The sequence below is a fragment of the Ursus arctos genome, unplaced genomic scaffold, assembly GCF_023065955.2.
Source record: "Ursus arctos isolate Adak ecotype North America unplaced genomic scaffold, UrsArc2.0 scaffold_7, whole genome shotgun sequence".
In the NCBI taxonomy this organism is placed as follows: domain Eukaryota; kingdom Metazoa; phylum Chordata; class Mammalia; order Carnivora; family Ursidae; genus Ursus; species Ursus arctos.
Window position 1 is genome coordinate 82,425,972 of NW_026623089.1, and position 16,304 is coordinate 82,442,275.

At 44.7% G+C, this 16,304-nt stretch overlaps 1 protein-coding gene across 7 annotated transcripts in view; it reads right to left on the reverse strand.

Moving 5' to 3' along the window:
• The window catches only part of MTR (5-methyltetrahydrofolate-homocysteine methyltransferase), a 109,006-nt gene that overhangs the window by 52,713 nt on the left and 39,989 nt on the right, over nt 1-16,304 (reverse strand). For all 7 annotated transcript variants that reach the window (XR_006410063.3, XM_026504033.4, XM_048218956.2 and 4 more), the window contains 4 exons: nt 14,631-14,710; nt 11,708-11,820; nt 8,141-8,281; nt 5,674-5,859 (listed from right to left, as the gene is read on the reverse strand). Coding sequence is in view for 6 of the 7 variants with exons in the window: in XM_026504033.4 (XP_026359818.1) it covers nt 5,674-5,859; nt 8,141-8,281; nt 11,708-11,820; nt 14,631-14,710 (520 nt within the window). In the remaining variant the exon portion in view is untranslated. The remainder of the gene's footprint in view (nt 1-5,673; nt 5,860-8,140; nt 8,282-11,707; nt 11,821-14,630; nt 14,711-16,304) is intronic.

The following is a 16,304-nucleotide window of genomic DNA, read 5'->3' on the forward strand; positions in this document are numbered from 1 at the left end:
TCTAGAATGAGTAAAGCTTTCTGTTTACTACTGCTAGACCAGCACAGATCGGGATCATTTTTAAGTTTACTTTTAGTAACTTAGTATGGATAAAACACTACCTTAATATTGCTCTAATCTGTATTCTTTCATAACTGGCAAGTTAAAAAATTTTTCCCTACACTTGCTTTTTATTTATAGTCACATTCAAATCTAAATTGGGAAGGCTTGTTCTCAGACAGGATCGAACACTACGCAACGCTAACAGATAAAGCATGGGGATTACACAGGACTTGGAAACATGCATCAGTCTTCAAACTGGCAGAGCAGGGATCCAAACTTGGCTCCAGCTTGTCCTAGCCATTTGACCTTGGCTCACTGTAAAATGGGACGACAGCTACACCAGGTGGTTGCTATGAGGACCGAGACCCACTCCGCTGGTGGTTTTCCGCCAGAGTATACATCACCTCTACAGTTTTAAAACTCCTGAAGCTAGATTTAAGAAACAAAACAAACGAGCAAAAGAAAAAGAGAGAAGGCCAAACCAAGAAACAGACTCTTAACTACAGAGAATCAACTGATGGTCGCCGGAGGGGTGGGGGTTGGGGGATGAGTGAAACAGGTGGTGGGTCGTGACGAGCAGCAGGTCATGTAGAGAACTGCTGAATCGCTGTACTGCACACCTGAGATTAATGTCACACTGTATGTTAACTATACTGGAATTTAAAATTTGAAAAAAAAAATTACTGAAGCCAGGTCTCACCCCTGGCCCACTGAGCCAGGAACTCCAGGACAGCACACAACACTGCGTTCTCATCTCAGAGCTGACCTTGCTTCCTACCTTCACTGGGAAAACAGAAGCGATTACAGACTCCCACCAGCACACCGCCCAGCGTGCTTCTGGATCCGCACTCTTATACTCCACCTTCTCTCCCGCTGTGTGAGCGAACTACCTCCCCTCCACTAGCAGGCTGAGTGCCATCCCTCTCCACCTACAAGGTCGTGGACCTAGCAAGCGCCCCCTTTCTCTGGCATCAGTCTGCCCTCCCTACCAGATTATCCCCACCATCAGTTTACACATGCATACTGTCACATCCTCCATCCTCTCTCTCACACACATACATACACATACATACACACACACACATACATACACACACAGACATACACACACAGAGACACACAGACACAAATACATACACAGACATACACACACAGACACGCACAGATACACACACACACATACATACACACGCAGACACACATACACACGCAGAGAGACACACATACATACACACAGACACACATACATACACACACAGACACACATATGCAGACATATACACACATGCATACACACAGAGACACAGAGATACGCACAGACACACACAGACATACACACAGACACACATACATACACACACACAGAGACACACATACATATACACAGACACACATAGAGACATACAGACACACAGACACACCCTTCCTTAACCTTCTATCCATTTCTGGTATAGATTATTTCTCCACTATTTCTCTGTTCTCTTTTACAACAAAACTCCTCAAAAAAAGCTGTTTACACCTGTTGCCTCCAATTCTCCTATTCTCTCTTGAACCTACTCTAATCGGGCTTTCATCTCCTTGGAAACAGTACAGCAAGATCATAAACTACCCCATTTCTAAACCCAATGACAAATTCTTTGTCTCATCCAACCTGATCTACCACAGATCATGCCTTTCTTGAAGCTTGTTCTTCTCTTGGCTTCCAAATGAACCCTGTCTTCTGGTTCCTCTCCTACCAAACAGGCTGCTCCTCCTCAAATCCTCCCGATGATGATGGTGTGTCCTCTTCTCCCCAGCTCTGAGCACTGCAGCTCCAAGATGCATTTGGTCCTAGGACCTCTGCTCCACAGTCATTCCTTTGGTTAGAGTCAGTCTCACGGCTTTAAATCCCATCCATGTACAAATTATTCCCAAGGAAATCTACCACATATCGATATATGCTGGATGATGTGCGTGATCTGTGTTTTTGCCCTCCAAGAATATAAATTGCACAAGGGCAGAGACTAGGTTTTTCGCTGCTATCTCCCCAGGGCCTGACACACACTAGGTGCTCAAGATATATTTGAAAGAATTAAGGCCAGCATCTGCCTCCATCAAACATAACAGATTTCCATATCAATTTTTAAAAGAACACTTAGATAACAGCAACAACAAAAAAAAGAGCTCCTAGAAAAAGAAGAAATAAGACTCAACAGAGGGTTTGGAGAATAAATGTAGGTGTAGAAATCTCACATTCGGCAGAGCAAAATGCTAGAGCTGAAAAAACAGGAAGGAAAAGAAAATTAGGCAATCTTTCCAAAACATCTAATATCTGAATGCCACATATGCCAAAAGAGAAGATGAAACCATTCAAGAAAACTTTCTACAAATGTGGCCGCAAGTTTCCCAGATGAAAGGGCCCAATGAGTGCCCAACATCACGGATGTTACAGCTCATCGTCAAGCGATTTCAGAACACCAGGGACATAGAAGGTCCAAGAAGCATCCAGAAAGAGGGAACATAAATAGGTTTTGCAAAAAAGAACTAAGGGCTAGAAGAGCACCAGAGAAATCACTTTGAATTCAAGTGATTTCAAGTTTGTACTCCGATGCCACGTTCTCTTTCCCAGGCAGCTGACAGAGCACGCACTCCACCAAAAGAGAGATTAAGCCAAGAAGGAGGACATCATGAGATCTAAAACCCAAGAGAGGAGCAGGAAGAATCCCTAGGATGGCGGCTCAGGGGCCAGCTGGGCAGCCAGTCTACAATCTTCCAGACCATGTCAGAAGACCGGCAGGGAGAACTCTTCCAAGAAATCAAAATGACCGCTTCCTGAGTGTGCCTGGATACACTGGATGTCGGAAAAGTACACAAGCAGGGGGTATTCTGAACACAGAATCTGCAAGAAACAAAGCAGACAGAAGTCTGACCTCAGGGTGCAGGAAAGGACAGGAGCTGTCGCACACTGTCTCAGCTTGTACGCTGCTTAGTGATGGGAGCAACGAAAATTAACTGTATTGCCAGGGTGGGGGGGAGGAAAGGAAAGATGTGTGAAGTGGGGGCAGAGGAGAGTAAAAACGCCAAATCGGTCGCCACTACAGAGAAGCAACGCGTTAACAGCTGAGACTGGGATTTGGAGATAAAGAGGCAAATGCTACGAGCAGATGAGAAAGCTGACAGCGGGCGCCTCTGGGGGTCTGGAGGGCTGGGGGCTTCTGTTTTTCCTAAGGAGCCACACAGAACTATGTGTCTCTGTAACCACCCACACAGACATCTGAGGGAAAAATAAAAATTATGTCCGAAGATCCCACCACACAGAACTAGCAGTGGAAGAGGACGGGGTAACAACTTCGCAGAAGCACGATTTCACAGCATGGGCCCGAATGTTCCACGCGCGCGCCCTCTGACCTTGCAGCCCCACTTCCACAGATGCATGAGGAAAGCCACTGCGTAGGGGTAAACAGCTGAATGAATCAGGGTATTCGCTGACCACATTCATTCCACTAAGAAATCCGAAACCACCATCGTTTTATTCACGAGCAGACTAAGGAAACCATCTAACGCCGGAATCTAACGCACCCAGGAAAGATGGGAGTTACAGCTCACATTTACTGAGACGGGAACATGCCAGCATTCGGCCAAGGGAGGGCAAGAGTTCCAGAAGGGCCAATGCAAACTCCATGGTACAAATTTTCCATTTTTGAGAGCTTCTCCTCCTCTTTCCCTAAATGTCCACGCGGCTTTCTGGTTTTACTCAGGTGCTCAATGTTCCCTCTTCAGAGGGGTTTTATGAGACCCCTTTTTCTAAAAGAGCCACTCTTCCCTGACAGACCCAACCACTTAGCACGGACTCTGGTGAAGGATGGCTGATCGAGGCTCAAATCCTAGCACTCCTGCTTGCTACCTGTGCGACTACGGTGACTCAAGTGCACGGAATACAAAACTACTACTACACACCCAACATTTATACGTTGGGAGGAAAAGCTGACTGAACCTCTGAAGTGTGCCTGCTTGGTATGAGTAAAAGTTCAATACCCGTTCATTACGGAAATTCTCTCTTCTGGACTCTTCTGGATTATCTGAATTTCTCTCCTGTACAAAATACATCTTTTGTACAAATGCAATAATCGTTTAGTTACCAACAATTTTATTCTAAAAATACAAAAAGCAGAGAAAGAAAAAGCACATATAATCCCACCGCTTGTCAATTATATAAAATAAGAAGTCACTATGTCCCCATCTGAAACCATCCCTACCCTCCAGTTAACTAGCAATTTTTTCTCTGCTTATACAGACACACATACACCCATCTAATTCTTTATTAAATAAAACCAGAATCGTGTCATCTGTTTTGTTTCCATTTTTCGATATATTGTATCCATGGCTCCATCACCTCATTCTTCTTACCTGGTACACAGTATTATGTGGCATGTAGTAAAAATTTAAGCATTCCCCTATTAAAAAACATTCAGAGTATTTCCCATTTTTTGCTGGCACAGAGCTACAATAAGTGTGAACACATACCCTTACATATGAGCCCATTATGAGATTCCCAGAGGGGGCTGATTCATAAGAAATGGAGTTTTTTCATTGTTTTTTAAAAAATATTGAATAAACACAAAAATAGTGATAAAAATCACAGGACGTATATAGCAACAATAGGGGCACCTGGGTGGCTCTGTCGGTTGAGCATCCAACTCTTGGTTTCAGCTCAGGTCATGATCTCAGGGTCATGAGATCGCCCCACATCAGGCCCCGAGCTCAGTGGAGAGTCTACTTAAGATTCTCTCCCTCTCCCTCTGCCCCTCCCCCATTCACATTTTCTCTCTAAAATAAATAAATAAATCTTTAAAAAAGTAATACAGCCACAGTACAATATAATCCCTGCACACCCATCCCTTGGTTGACTATCATCATGTTTCCCTGATTCCATGGCAGAGACATTATGAGAGGTGCCATGTGCCAATCTTTCACTGGAAAGAAACAAATATCTCCTTAATGCTTCCTTTTTCCTATCTTTAACCACTACAAAATATAGTATCTTCTCATAGATTTATTGGCTATTTGCATTTCTTTTTCTATAAGCTGCTTCTTCATTTCCTTTATCTTCTTCTGCATTGATCTGGGTGCTTTATTTTCTGATTTACAGAAACGCTGCCTACTGGGGACACTGACCCGCAGCTCCTACTCATGCTGCAGGTAACACTATGCCCTTCACCAGGGAAAGTGTTACAGGCCCATGCCGATAGCTCTATTAATTTTCCTTCAGGCCTCCCAAGCTTAGGTATTTGCCCATATACTCTTTAGAATTTTGTTTTATACATTTCAATCGTTCACCGACGTAGACTTTATTTTAGTAGATGTGGGAATAGGGCTCTACTTTATTTTCTCCCAAATGCACAGCCAGTCATTCTAATAGCACTTACTGAACAACTCCTTTCTCCACCAATATAACGACTTTACTACACACCCAATTTTCACATACATACGTGGAGCCAAGTGTCTGTATGTGTGTATGATGTGCATGTGTGTGTATGTATGTACACACACGGCATTTATGGTGTTGACATGGCTGTTTCAGACTCTGTTCTCTTCCACTGCTCCGTCTTGCCCAGGGAACGCCATGGAGCAAGATTCAAAGAAATCACTCACCTGTCCTTCTTCATCAAAAGCCATAACCACCACAGCAGCTCCAAACTTCTTAATCTTTCTAGCCTTCGCCAAGAAGTCTTCCTCTCCCTCCTTCAGGCTAATGCTGTTGACAATGCACTTGCCCTGGCAGCACTTCAAGCCGGCTTCAATCACAGCAAAATTGGAAGAGTCGATGCACAAGGGCACCTAGATCAGAGGGGCGGGAAGAATCACGGAAAAATCACAAGTCACCATGGATTCCCTTCCAAGGGTCGGCTCTCAAACAGTCCTTATTTCTTATTTAAGGAAACACTATGCAAATAATAGTAGTGTGGCAGAAAAAGGATTTTAATGTACTTGATCTTTTAAAGCCCAGAATACTTGGAGTGATTCTAGTCCTTCAGGAGACCCCATGCATGAGCCAGAAATTTACAAATCAAAGCTCACAGCTAAACACCAGGACGAAATCACTGAGCTCAGTTCACCAGCTTCATCATCAGTTTACACCTTCCAGTGCCTACACCTCAAACAGGATTCTGGTATCCCTGCTCTGACTCTGGGATTAAGATTTGGCCTCACACCCTCGGGAACAGCCCTCCAGCCAAGTTATTCAAATCCAATCTTCCCTTTAGAAAATCAAGTGCCTGACTGCAAAAAACAAACAAGCAAACAAAGATTTACTCTTAGAAAGGAAAAGACATAATATTTAATAAATGTGTTCATCATATAATACATACTACAATAACGGACAAAGTAGGAATGCAGATGAGAACAGGTTCATTTTTAACAGTCTCCATGCATTCATGCCTCTGTTCAAGGAAAGGCAAAAGTAAGGGTTTCGAGGCAGGACTAGAGCCAAGCACAGAAATGAAACAGGGTGGCTGATCTAAGCTCCATTGCTTAAGTCACTCAGTACATATATAATTAAGTGACAACCACATTAGGCCCCACACTAGACCCGGGGACAATGACAGAGCACGCAGCTCCCTGGCTTGCCCAAGCTTTGTAAGATAAATGATTTAACAAATAACGACACGAAGTGTGGGGAACGTGAGCACAGGAGAGGAGCAGAGCTGTCCTGAAACCCTGCTTCAGGGGCACCAGACCCCACCCGTGGCACAGAGAGGGCAGTGCAGGAGAATTCAAGGAGAGGTTCCCAGGGCAGTCGGCTCTTCCTCAGGCCACGCCTCCAAAGGAGAGAGAGCGCAAGGGAACAAGGGATGCTTCGGTTCTACCCTTTCCTAGCATACTAGTAACGACAGGCGTGCAAGGAACGGGGTCAATCACCACTGCCACTCCAGGCCCGTGTTTTAAAGCACTGGCTGAGTCTGCTGTCCCAACTCTGCTAGTGAAAACGTGCTAGTCACCCCTTTTGATGCTCGACTCAAGCTGTTCATAATTCGGTCAATTAAATTTTGGTAGGAGGTCCAATCCAGGAAAGATAGTGGAAAAAAATTACGAAACAATTAATAATGTCATAAGTTACACAAGGCTGTTCACAGTGAAGGCACTTTTATCTTCACGGTTCGAGAGTCAGACACTGCAGGTACGACTGCTCCCACTTCGGGGCAGAGGAAGGAAACTCCGGTCAATAGTCAGCTGACTTGCCAGGGACCATAAGAGTCTCCCAGCTCCTGGCAGAGCCCCTTTCCCACAGCTCAGCTGATGAACAGCTGCTCCCCCTTTGACTCTGACAGACTGGGAACAAGTCATTTGGCTTCTCCGCACCTTAAATTCTCAAAATATTTACTCCCAGAGGAGTGATGAGGCTTTTTACTGACACACATGAAAGATGGGTTAATGTAATCCACTGCTTACCGCAAGATGTCTAACTTAAGCATTTGCTGAAGGCCTAATGAAACACTGACAGCCCCATCTTTCAAAGCACTAGGAAGTGTCTTTAAAAAAGAACTTCACAAATCACTTCTCATCACAAATTCAATGGTAGAGAAACAAAGTAAAATTTCTAAAGATTTTAGAATCCACCTAAAAAAATTTTGAAGAATTGGACACACAGATTTACTTTCATCTTTTAAAGAACTAATGTAAAAGTTGACATATAGGCATTGATTTAATCTCGTTTTATAATTTTGTTTACTGTGATAAGCCCCAGAAGGTCTCTTCCTCCCGCGATAAGGAAGAACTGCCTGAGCCCCCCTGTGCTCAGAATGGAACTAACATCTTGGGAGGACAGGCAAGGGTATCCTTCATGACGTGGGAAGCAGGTTCTCAGTCCGTCCAGATATCAGAGGAAACTCAATTCTTGTGAGCAATTCCAGAAGCCTTGGAGAGAGCTGACTGTAAGTCACAGCTCTCTCTGGCTTATATCAAAAGGCTACCATTAGGGGAGAAAGTGACAAACAGAAACCGTTGGGCTTTCACTATAGGAAAACAGAAAGGCAGGGTGTGAGACGACAGACCCCGGGACACATGACAAAGTTAAATGAGTGACACATGAGGGCACGGAAATCCCCCCATTTTGTACAACCTTGGCGATGTCGGGCTCGGAAGCAATGAAGTTGCAAAATCTGGTCATTGCACTGGAACCGTCCAGCATGCCGTCATCCATGTTGATATCCAACACCTGCGCTCCCATTTCCACCTGCACTTTGGCAACACTCAGCGCTTCCTGAGGGAAGAATGCCAGAGGCGGCAGCATTAGGAGAAGGTGACTCAAGAGAAGGCTACAGAAGTCATCCCTACCACGCCAGCAGTCCTCTCACATCGGACTGATGAACCAGCCTCCCCGAGTCCGGAACTGCTCTCCTCCCATCTGTCATCACACTCTGACCACTGGCCTTTCTTCCATGCCCCCTCCTCTCATCAGTTCATGACTCAGAATCCACAAAGGCTCTGTCTTCCTACCGTAAAGAAGCCCAACTCCCCCAGCCTGGCGTTGAAGGCCCTCTGTGACCTGACCCCACTCTGCTCCTCCTGGTCCCCTTCAGCCAGCCACATCTATTTCCACTTCAGGGTCACAGATCACGTTGTCCCCTCTGCTTGGGATATAATCCCCTTCCCTTCTATACTGTTTAGGACCCAGCTCAAGCCCCAGCTCCTCCAAAAAAGTCCTCAGAGAAACCATCCAAAACTTCTGTGACTCTTCAGTCCTTGCCGAGACATGCCAAGCATGTTGCAGGCTGTTGGTAAGAGTTACATGAAACAGGAGTCAAATAAAATCCAGCAGGTTTTTATATGGGAAGGCTTTTCAGATCCGTTAATACACTGTCACACACTGTAAATACCCAAGAACAGAATACACAGCACTTCCCACTTGTGACCACTGAAGGAATACCCTGTAGGCTCAGTGTTCCGGAGAACACACTTTGGGTGGGAAACACTGCTTATTCCACAATGACCTGCTGCCTCTGTAACTTCCTAACAACACTGTGGTTTATGAGATCATCGCTTCCTGGGGATTTCATGATTTCTTACGCCTCAAAACAGAGTGTAAGTGCCTGGGACTCTGCAAAGGTCTTAGGTTTCTCCTGCTCTCCTCTGAACAATGCTGGGCAAAATACACATGTTCCATAATGCTTTTGAACTAACTGATAAGACAGTTTATTGTAGGGTTTCACTGTACACTTTGTAATGTAATAAAATAAAAAGGGACAAAATCAACAGTAGCTTCTGATGTTGTCCTAATTTTTCCTTAGCTTGAGAAAACCACATCGAAATTTTAAGCAAACGTGACAGAGCAGGCATGAGACCCTCTGGCATATGCCACAAGGAAAGACCATTTGTCATGACCCAAGGTTACACAGGAAAAGATCACAATAAAATTCAGCACATCGAAAAAATGTTTTTGCAGCATCAGCACTGTATTAAATACTATGAAGAATTGAAAGCATGTGTCCTAATTCCTGTGGCTGGAGGGCTTACATCTAGCTGGGGGCATAGGACACAGTCGCACAAACAGCAGCACTGCCGTCCGTGGTGAGTCAGGCTCGAGACGGCCCACAAAGCAGGAGAGGGCCAGTCTCTGTGGACTGAAATGGAGGAAGCCACCTCAGACGGAGAGTCTTCAGCTGGCCCCTGGAGAACAGACTGCAAAAAGCAGAGCGAGACAGCCAGCAACCCGGTGAGACCAGAGACAGAAAGAGCTGGAAAGCGGAGATGCGAATACCTGACCTTTCTATTCCAGAAGAGTTACCGAGTAAAAGCGTGGAGGTCCAACCTTCCCAAATGGGCTCACTAAGATGAAGTCATCTGTACAAGGTGAGCAAAAATCCGCACTGCAGCTTTCTTTCACAGGTCAGCGCTCCTTCTGTGAAACCGCAAAGCCTCAAGGGATCACTAACTCAAGGAGAACCAGAGTCAGAACCCAGCGATCGCCTGCCAGATTCCACTGCCTCCTCCTCCTGTCCTCTAGGCAGAGGCAGCACAGTAGACTCGGGGTCTCATCCACTTGCTGTGAAACAACAGGCAGGCAGTGGACCTTCCCCCAGATGTACACGGGGAAATGGGGGTAATAACGGTCCCTATCTCATGCATCTGTGAGGATTCGGTGAGTGATGATGTAAAGTGCCTCACACCGTGACTGGCATGTAGTAAGACCTTACTAAAGGCTAGATATTGTCACTCCCATCCGCTTTCGTCTTCCTAAGATGCCCTCTGTCCTCGGTATCAAATCTATCAACTCTGACAGCTCACAGAGACACCATAGAATGACCCTAAGAATCAAAATGTAAATAGAATCATGGCTAATTGAAGAAAACTACGAAGAGTCATCAGGATTTCAGAGGGGAGCAAACATGAAAAAAAAGGCATGGATGTAGAAGCAAGGCTTCTGGAATGTTCCGGTGACAGATCCGGAAGGGAAGGCAGGCTGGTGTCTCAGTGGAGCGAAATGAATGGTGGCCTAAGGAGTTTGGATGTTCTCCCATCTGCACAAAATGTGACCCTGTGAAAGCTTCTGATCTGGGGGAGGACTGTGACAGGAGCTCACGGTGGCAGCAAGCAGCAGCAGGAACGCAGGGCACAGGATGGAGGGGACCTGTCAGGAACCAGCAAAGCAGCTAAGCAAGCCTTGCCCGTGTGCCGCAGAGGGGCACCACCGAGGGCTACGTGGAGCAGTAACTAGTAACTCAATGAAGGATGATAAATGGGCCTTTCTTTGTAATTAAAATTCGGTCTGCTTTGGGGTGCCTGGGTGGCTCAGTCAGTTAAGCGTCTGCCTTCGGCTCAGGTCATGATCTCAGGGTCCTGGGATCGAGCCCCACATCGGGCTCCCTGCACAGCAGGGAGTCTGCTTCTCCCTCTGCTGCTCCCCGCTTGTGTGCTTGCTCTCTCTGACAAATAAATAAATAAACTCTTTAAAAAAAAATTCAGTCTGCTTTGATACTGGTTTCTGGAAAATCTATTTCCTAAAGCTTGCAAAATCTCCAAGTGACAGTTGAAGATAAAATAAATCATCATAAAAGCTCAGACTAAATTCCTCCAACGTTTAACTTCCTATTTTAATAAGAAAAAAAAAATCTATCTGGCTGTTCAGGGTAGGCTCTATGGGGATCAGAGTTTGCTGACCTGCAGAGTGACCCAGCTGAGCAATACTACGGCTAACCCGTCATGTAAATGCTCCAAGGCAGGGGCCTACTCCTTCTTTTCAGTGTGCTTGTTTATTTTAGTCGAGAGCCGGCAGCGTCAAGACCACCGCACTAGTCAGCTGCTGGATGTGGTCATGAGGAAGTGACCAGAAATGCTCGTGGCTTCCCCGTCCCTGGAAGGATTTGTGAGAAGCCAACAGGAAGAGTATTCTCAAGTTCTTAAACTTCTTTCACAGTTAATAGAAACAGCCAGAACCTGGATCCCTCCCACCTCACCCCTTTTCAGATCCCAGAGGCAGCTCTTTTTGACAAATATTAGTAACAGCAGCTTCGGTCTTCCGAAGCCGCAGCCTCCCACCCGCCCAGCCTGCTGCAGACACACGTGACCGTTCTCCTCGCGGTCCCCAGGAGCTCTGCTAGTAACACTCTCGAACGCAGAGCTGTCTCATTTACATGCTGTCTAGCCAAAAACATGGCAGATGCCTCAAGGGTCTTAATGAGATGCTCACTTCATAGTTTCCTGCCATGATGAGTTTAGCAAACTTCCTGGATCCTGCCACGTTACAGCGCTCTCCAATGTTAACAAAGTTGGTGTACGGTCCGATCCTGAAGGGCTCTAGACCTTAAAAGGAGAAGCATTTTGAAAACGTTCTAAAAATTCATATGATGACATGAGAGACAGAAACAAATGCTTTCAGGAGAACGAAGTTCCTGTGGCACAGCCCACAGGACTAGACAGGATCCCTGACGTGGGATTAGGACTGTGGCCTTCTCCCCCAGGGATATTTAAACACAACACAGGCTACACGTTACAGCTACATGGACAGCCAGAACTCCCAAAAGAAGTATCTTAGCAGTTTAGGTGCAAAATTTCATACCAGCTCTGAGAAACAAGGAAACACGGTCATCATATCCCTACTGCACCGAGAGTGGGGGCGGAAGCCCTGAAGTTAGAATTGGAAGGATGGCTCTGCAGCTGTCCACTCAGACATCAGCTTGAAGCCAGAAGGAGCGAGCTTTTGTAATCCCACCGCAATGAGTTGAGAGCTTTACCTTATGTCTTTGATCTAGAGGCCAAGAACCCATAACCAGTAAGGAAGAATGGGAACCAAGGAAGGACCCCAGCTGAGCCCTGGGAGACAGGAGCTGCCGCCCCCACTCATGAGCTGGCGCTGGGAAAAGCGGGGCTCTCTGTACCTCTCTCCTTATGTGACAAGGGGACAGAACTTCTCCCCCATTACAGGTCAACTGAGGGGCAAATACCAGCTTTATAATTACGAACACATTCACGGAGGTAAAAAACGAGACGCAGTGTAAAGTAACACCACAGAAATAGCCCTTAACTGTTTTTGTTCTATTCGTTCTATTGAAAGTATGAGGCGAGGGGGTCTTGCAAGGGTGGTTACAGGCAGGATGGAGGGACAGCCAGCCGCGGGTTCAAAGCCCTGTCCAGCTGTCTCAGTGCACAGCCCAGGAACACTTTTCTCATAGCTTCTGATTGTATGGAAGACATAAAAGGATGATTTTTCATACTTTTTTTTCATACATTTCATACCACTATTGTAAAAATGAGACAGAACGCTGATAAGCATAAAATTAGCACCAGCAATCATAGCTGTTGTTGTCAATAAGAAAATGGCTTTTGTGTCCTTTGTCAAAGCACTGATTGAGGAAGAACAAAATATCAGGGAGAGGAAAATAATGCATATGAGATGAGTAATCACGGAAGTATTCCAGACTGCTTAAGGGCCTGGGGAGGCTATCCCTTCCCAGTTTTGTCCTGTGATCTCTTCCCACGGGTGGTGACCCTTCATGTGAGTCTCAGGGTGGCCCCAGCCCTTAGTCAGATCCCGGGGCTCACAGGGCAGGCAAACAACGGTACCTACGGGTAAATACTAAAGAGGCCCTGCGTCGTGTCCCATGAGCACCAAGTGCTTCTCATCAGTTATACACATGAAGTGTCTCATATAAAAACTACATTTTTCTTAAGTTCGCAATCTATAAAAGAGTATGTTTGATATCATTCTTTTAAAATCTGATTGAGGGTGACTTTTAAAGCAAGTTAGAAGTAGCACATGAAATTCAAATCAGAAGAGGATTCTTTTATTCTTACATATAAATTCTTTTTAAAAATCATATCTAGGGGCACCTGGGCAGCCCAGTCAGTGAAGCATCTGCCTTCGGTTCAGGTCATGATCCCAGGGTCCTGGGATCGAGCCCCATTTTGGGCTCCTTGATCAGCAGGGAGTCTGCTTCTCCCTCTCCCCTCCCCCTGCTTGTGCTCTCTCTCCCAAATAAATAAATGAAACCTTAATAAAAAATAAATTAAAAAAATAAAAATCATATTCTAAATGGTTCTCTTCTTGTTTCAATTGTGGCAAAGGCTAACTATCTTAACTGTTAGTCCCTGGCTGCAGTCAGTCAATAGTTTTAACACCTAAGGATGAAATAAACTAACCTACCACACCACTCTCTGTTTTCTGGAGAATAAAAAGAAAACAAGGAAGACTGAAGAGGGTTTTTAACCCAACTTCACACTCACTCACTGGGATGAATTCGATGAAATATTTTCTGACTGAGAAAAGTAGGTGTTCTTTTGCTGTCCCTTGTACTTTATTTCAGTTTTCTTAGAGGAACATAAGGAACAAAAATACTTCAATTCAGAGAAACGTTAAATTCTAAATTATCAGGGTGCCTAATTTCCCACGTGCGCTATTTGCAGGTTCTCTAAGAATCTGTTTCCATACACACATACATATATACATGCATATATATATATTATCACATTCCTTAGAAATGCTATCTAAGAATACATCGCTGAAGTATTACGGGGAAAACATAAAACTTAAAGTTATGTTTCTAATGGTTGGCACGATAAACTCTTTTTTTAATGTTCCTTATTTGAACATCAAAACTCATTCTCAAACAGGGAGGCTGCCCACCCTCTGGGACTGGTGAGCACCAAACGGAAGAGTCAATACCACACCCCTGTGTGAAGTCCCGAACACGGGGCGGATCTGAGGAGGCGACAGTGATGTTACAGAAGGAAGCACAATCGTCTACGAAGCGGCTGCCGTCAGGACAGACCACGGAGGCTCGACGGTCTGGAATTCTCCCTAACAGCAAGCCCGACGACTGAAAGTTAGCCTGTGGCCGCGGGTACGTTGTCAGAGCAGCGCCTCATAGAGCCGGGGCCATGTGAGCTCTGAATCTAAGGGAGGGCCCTACCTGGCCAAAGCACCTGTGCCTTCTGCCCATTTCTCACCGCTGATCTTCACTAGGATTCATTTAAATGCAAGAAAAAATAGGTATGCTTCTCTGACCTAAGAAACAAGTTGCTTAGCACATACATCACTACCACTCAGGATAAACACATGAAATCAACCCACATTATCATTCTGAAATGATAAAAATCATGTCTTTACCACTTACCAGATAGTAACATATGCTCTTCAAAAACAGTGGCAGGTGGAACTCTAGGCTTACAGTTTCTCACAGCTTTAGCAATCTCCCTGAGTTAAAAGAGAAAACACTACATCCATTAATTCAGAATAAAATAATTTAATTAAACTAATTCCCAGCTATGAAATTAAGTCTATTTTACATAATTATGCACATAATTACATATCTAATTCCAAATGTGCAGCAACAGTTATGCCTTTTAGTTTTCTCAGCAATGCAGAAAATGAATGTGTCAGCTTTAACTTTTCTGTATTTTCCCAGTCTGCTGTGTACTGACTGCACCAGTTTCTGCCCTTAGAGATAGAAACTGAGATATGCGACGGTTTACACAAATGCAAACAGCAAATCTCTGCCTTTCTTTCCCAAACCCATAGATGCCCTTTACTCCATGAAATATGTGCTGGCTTCTTAGTGGTTTAAAAGAAAAAAGGCTTCCTCGCTGAGAAGGACCAGCGTAGGTTCCAGGAGCAGAGGCCTGTGTTTTAGGTCTGTTTTCCCCAAGCACAGAAAGCACATAGTAGGGAGGGTCCATAGGAATACATCACTAATACTCCAAGATAATTACTCTTAAAAATTTGCTTTGGTTATGTATACACTTTTTAACCTTAGTGGCTGTAGTAAATTATGTCTTTGTTCAACCTGGAAAAATCTGGCCACCGCACTAAATTTATCAGGGCCAGTATTAACTCCTCACTCTGCTGCCCCCTAGATCGGCATGCAGAGTCCTAAGTAAAAGGAGCAAACACACACACACACACGCACACACACACAGAGGTAGGTGACAGACACATATACACAGAAACACACACAGGTTTTTTTTAAACGACTCTTTTTAAAAAGGAGGAGATAACCTTAAAAACAAAAGAGATCTAAAGACTTAAACACAAAAAGAAATCTACCTTCAACTATTGATAGCTTTTAGATATTATTTTAAAGATATTTTAAAAATTCCATAGGCTCTTCACAGAGTCTCTCACAGAAGCCAACGAAAGCAGTGAAATATTAGGTAATTCAGGACAGTGGACACATCGCCTGCACAAAAACAGACTCAGAACAGTAAGATGACTGGCCCAAAACAGGCTCATCAGTCACAGTAGAGAAAAAACAAATTACAAGTAGTCTGAAACTGTACTCCATTCCACTGCACTGCAATCCTCTTACAAGCCACAGAATGGCAAGGACTTGAACACAGACGTCGCCAGGCTCTTCTTCCACACCCCATGCTCCACAGGGTCACAGAACAACGTGGGTTAAGCCATGACTGTGCGACGTCTCTCGACCTTAAGGTGCCTGGTTGTCTTACCATCTTCTCCTTCCATGAGACAACTAATGTATCTGCCCACAAGAAATATGCACTGCCCCTCCTTAATTTTCTGAGTATTAGTTAGGTATTTAAGGATAGAATATCATGATATCTGGAATTTACTTTACAATATTCTAAGGCGACAAAGTTGTAAAACAGACAAAATAAGAAGAGCAAAATCTTGAAAATTATGGAAAGTCTATGATAGGCACGTGGAGATTCATTTTATTATTTTTCTACTTTTGTTTTTGGAATTTTTCACAATATAAAGGAATCCCAGTTTGCCTGGGCTGCCAAAATAAAATACCACAGGCCACGTAGCGCACACAACAGCGATTTCT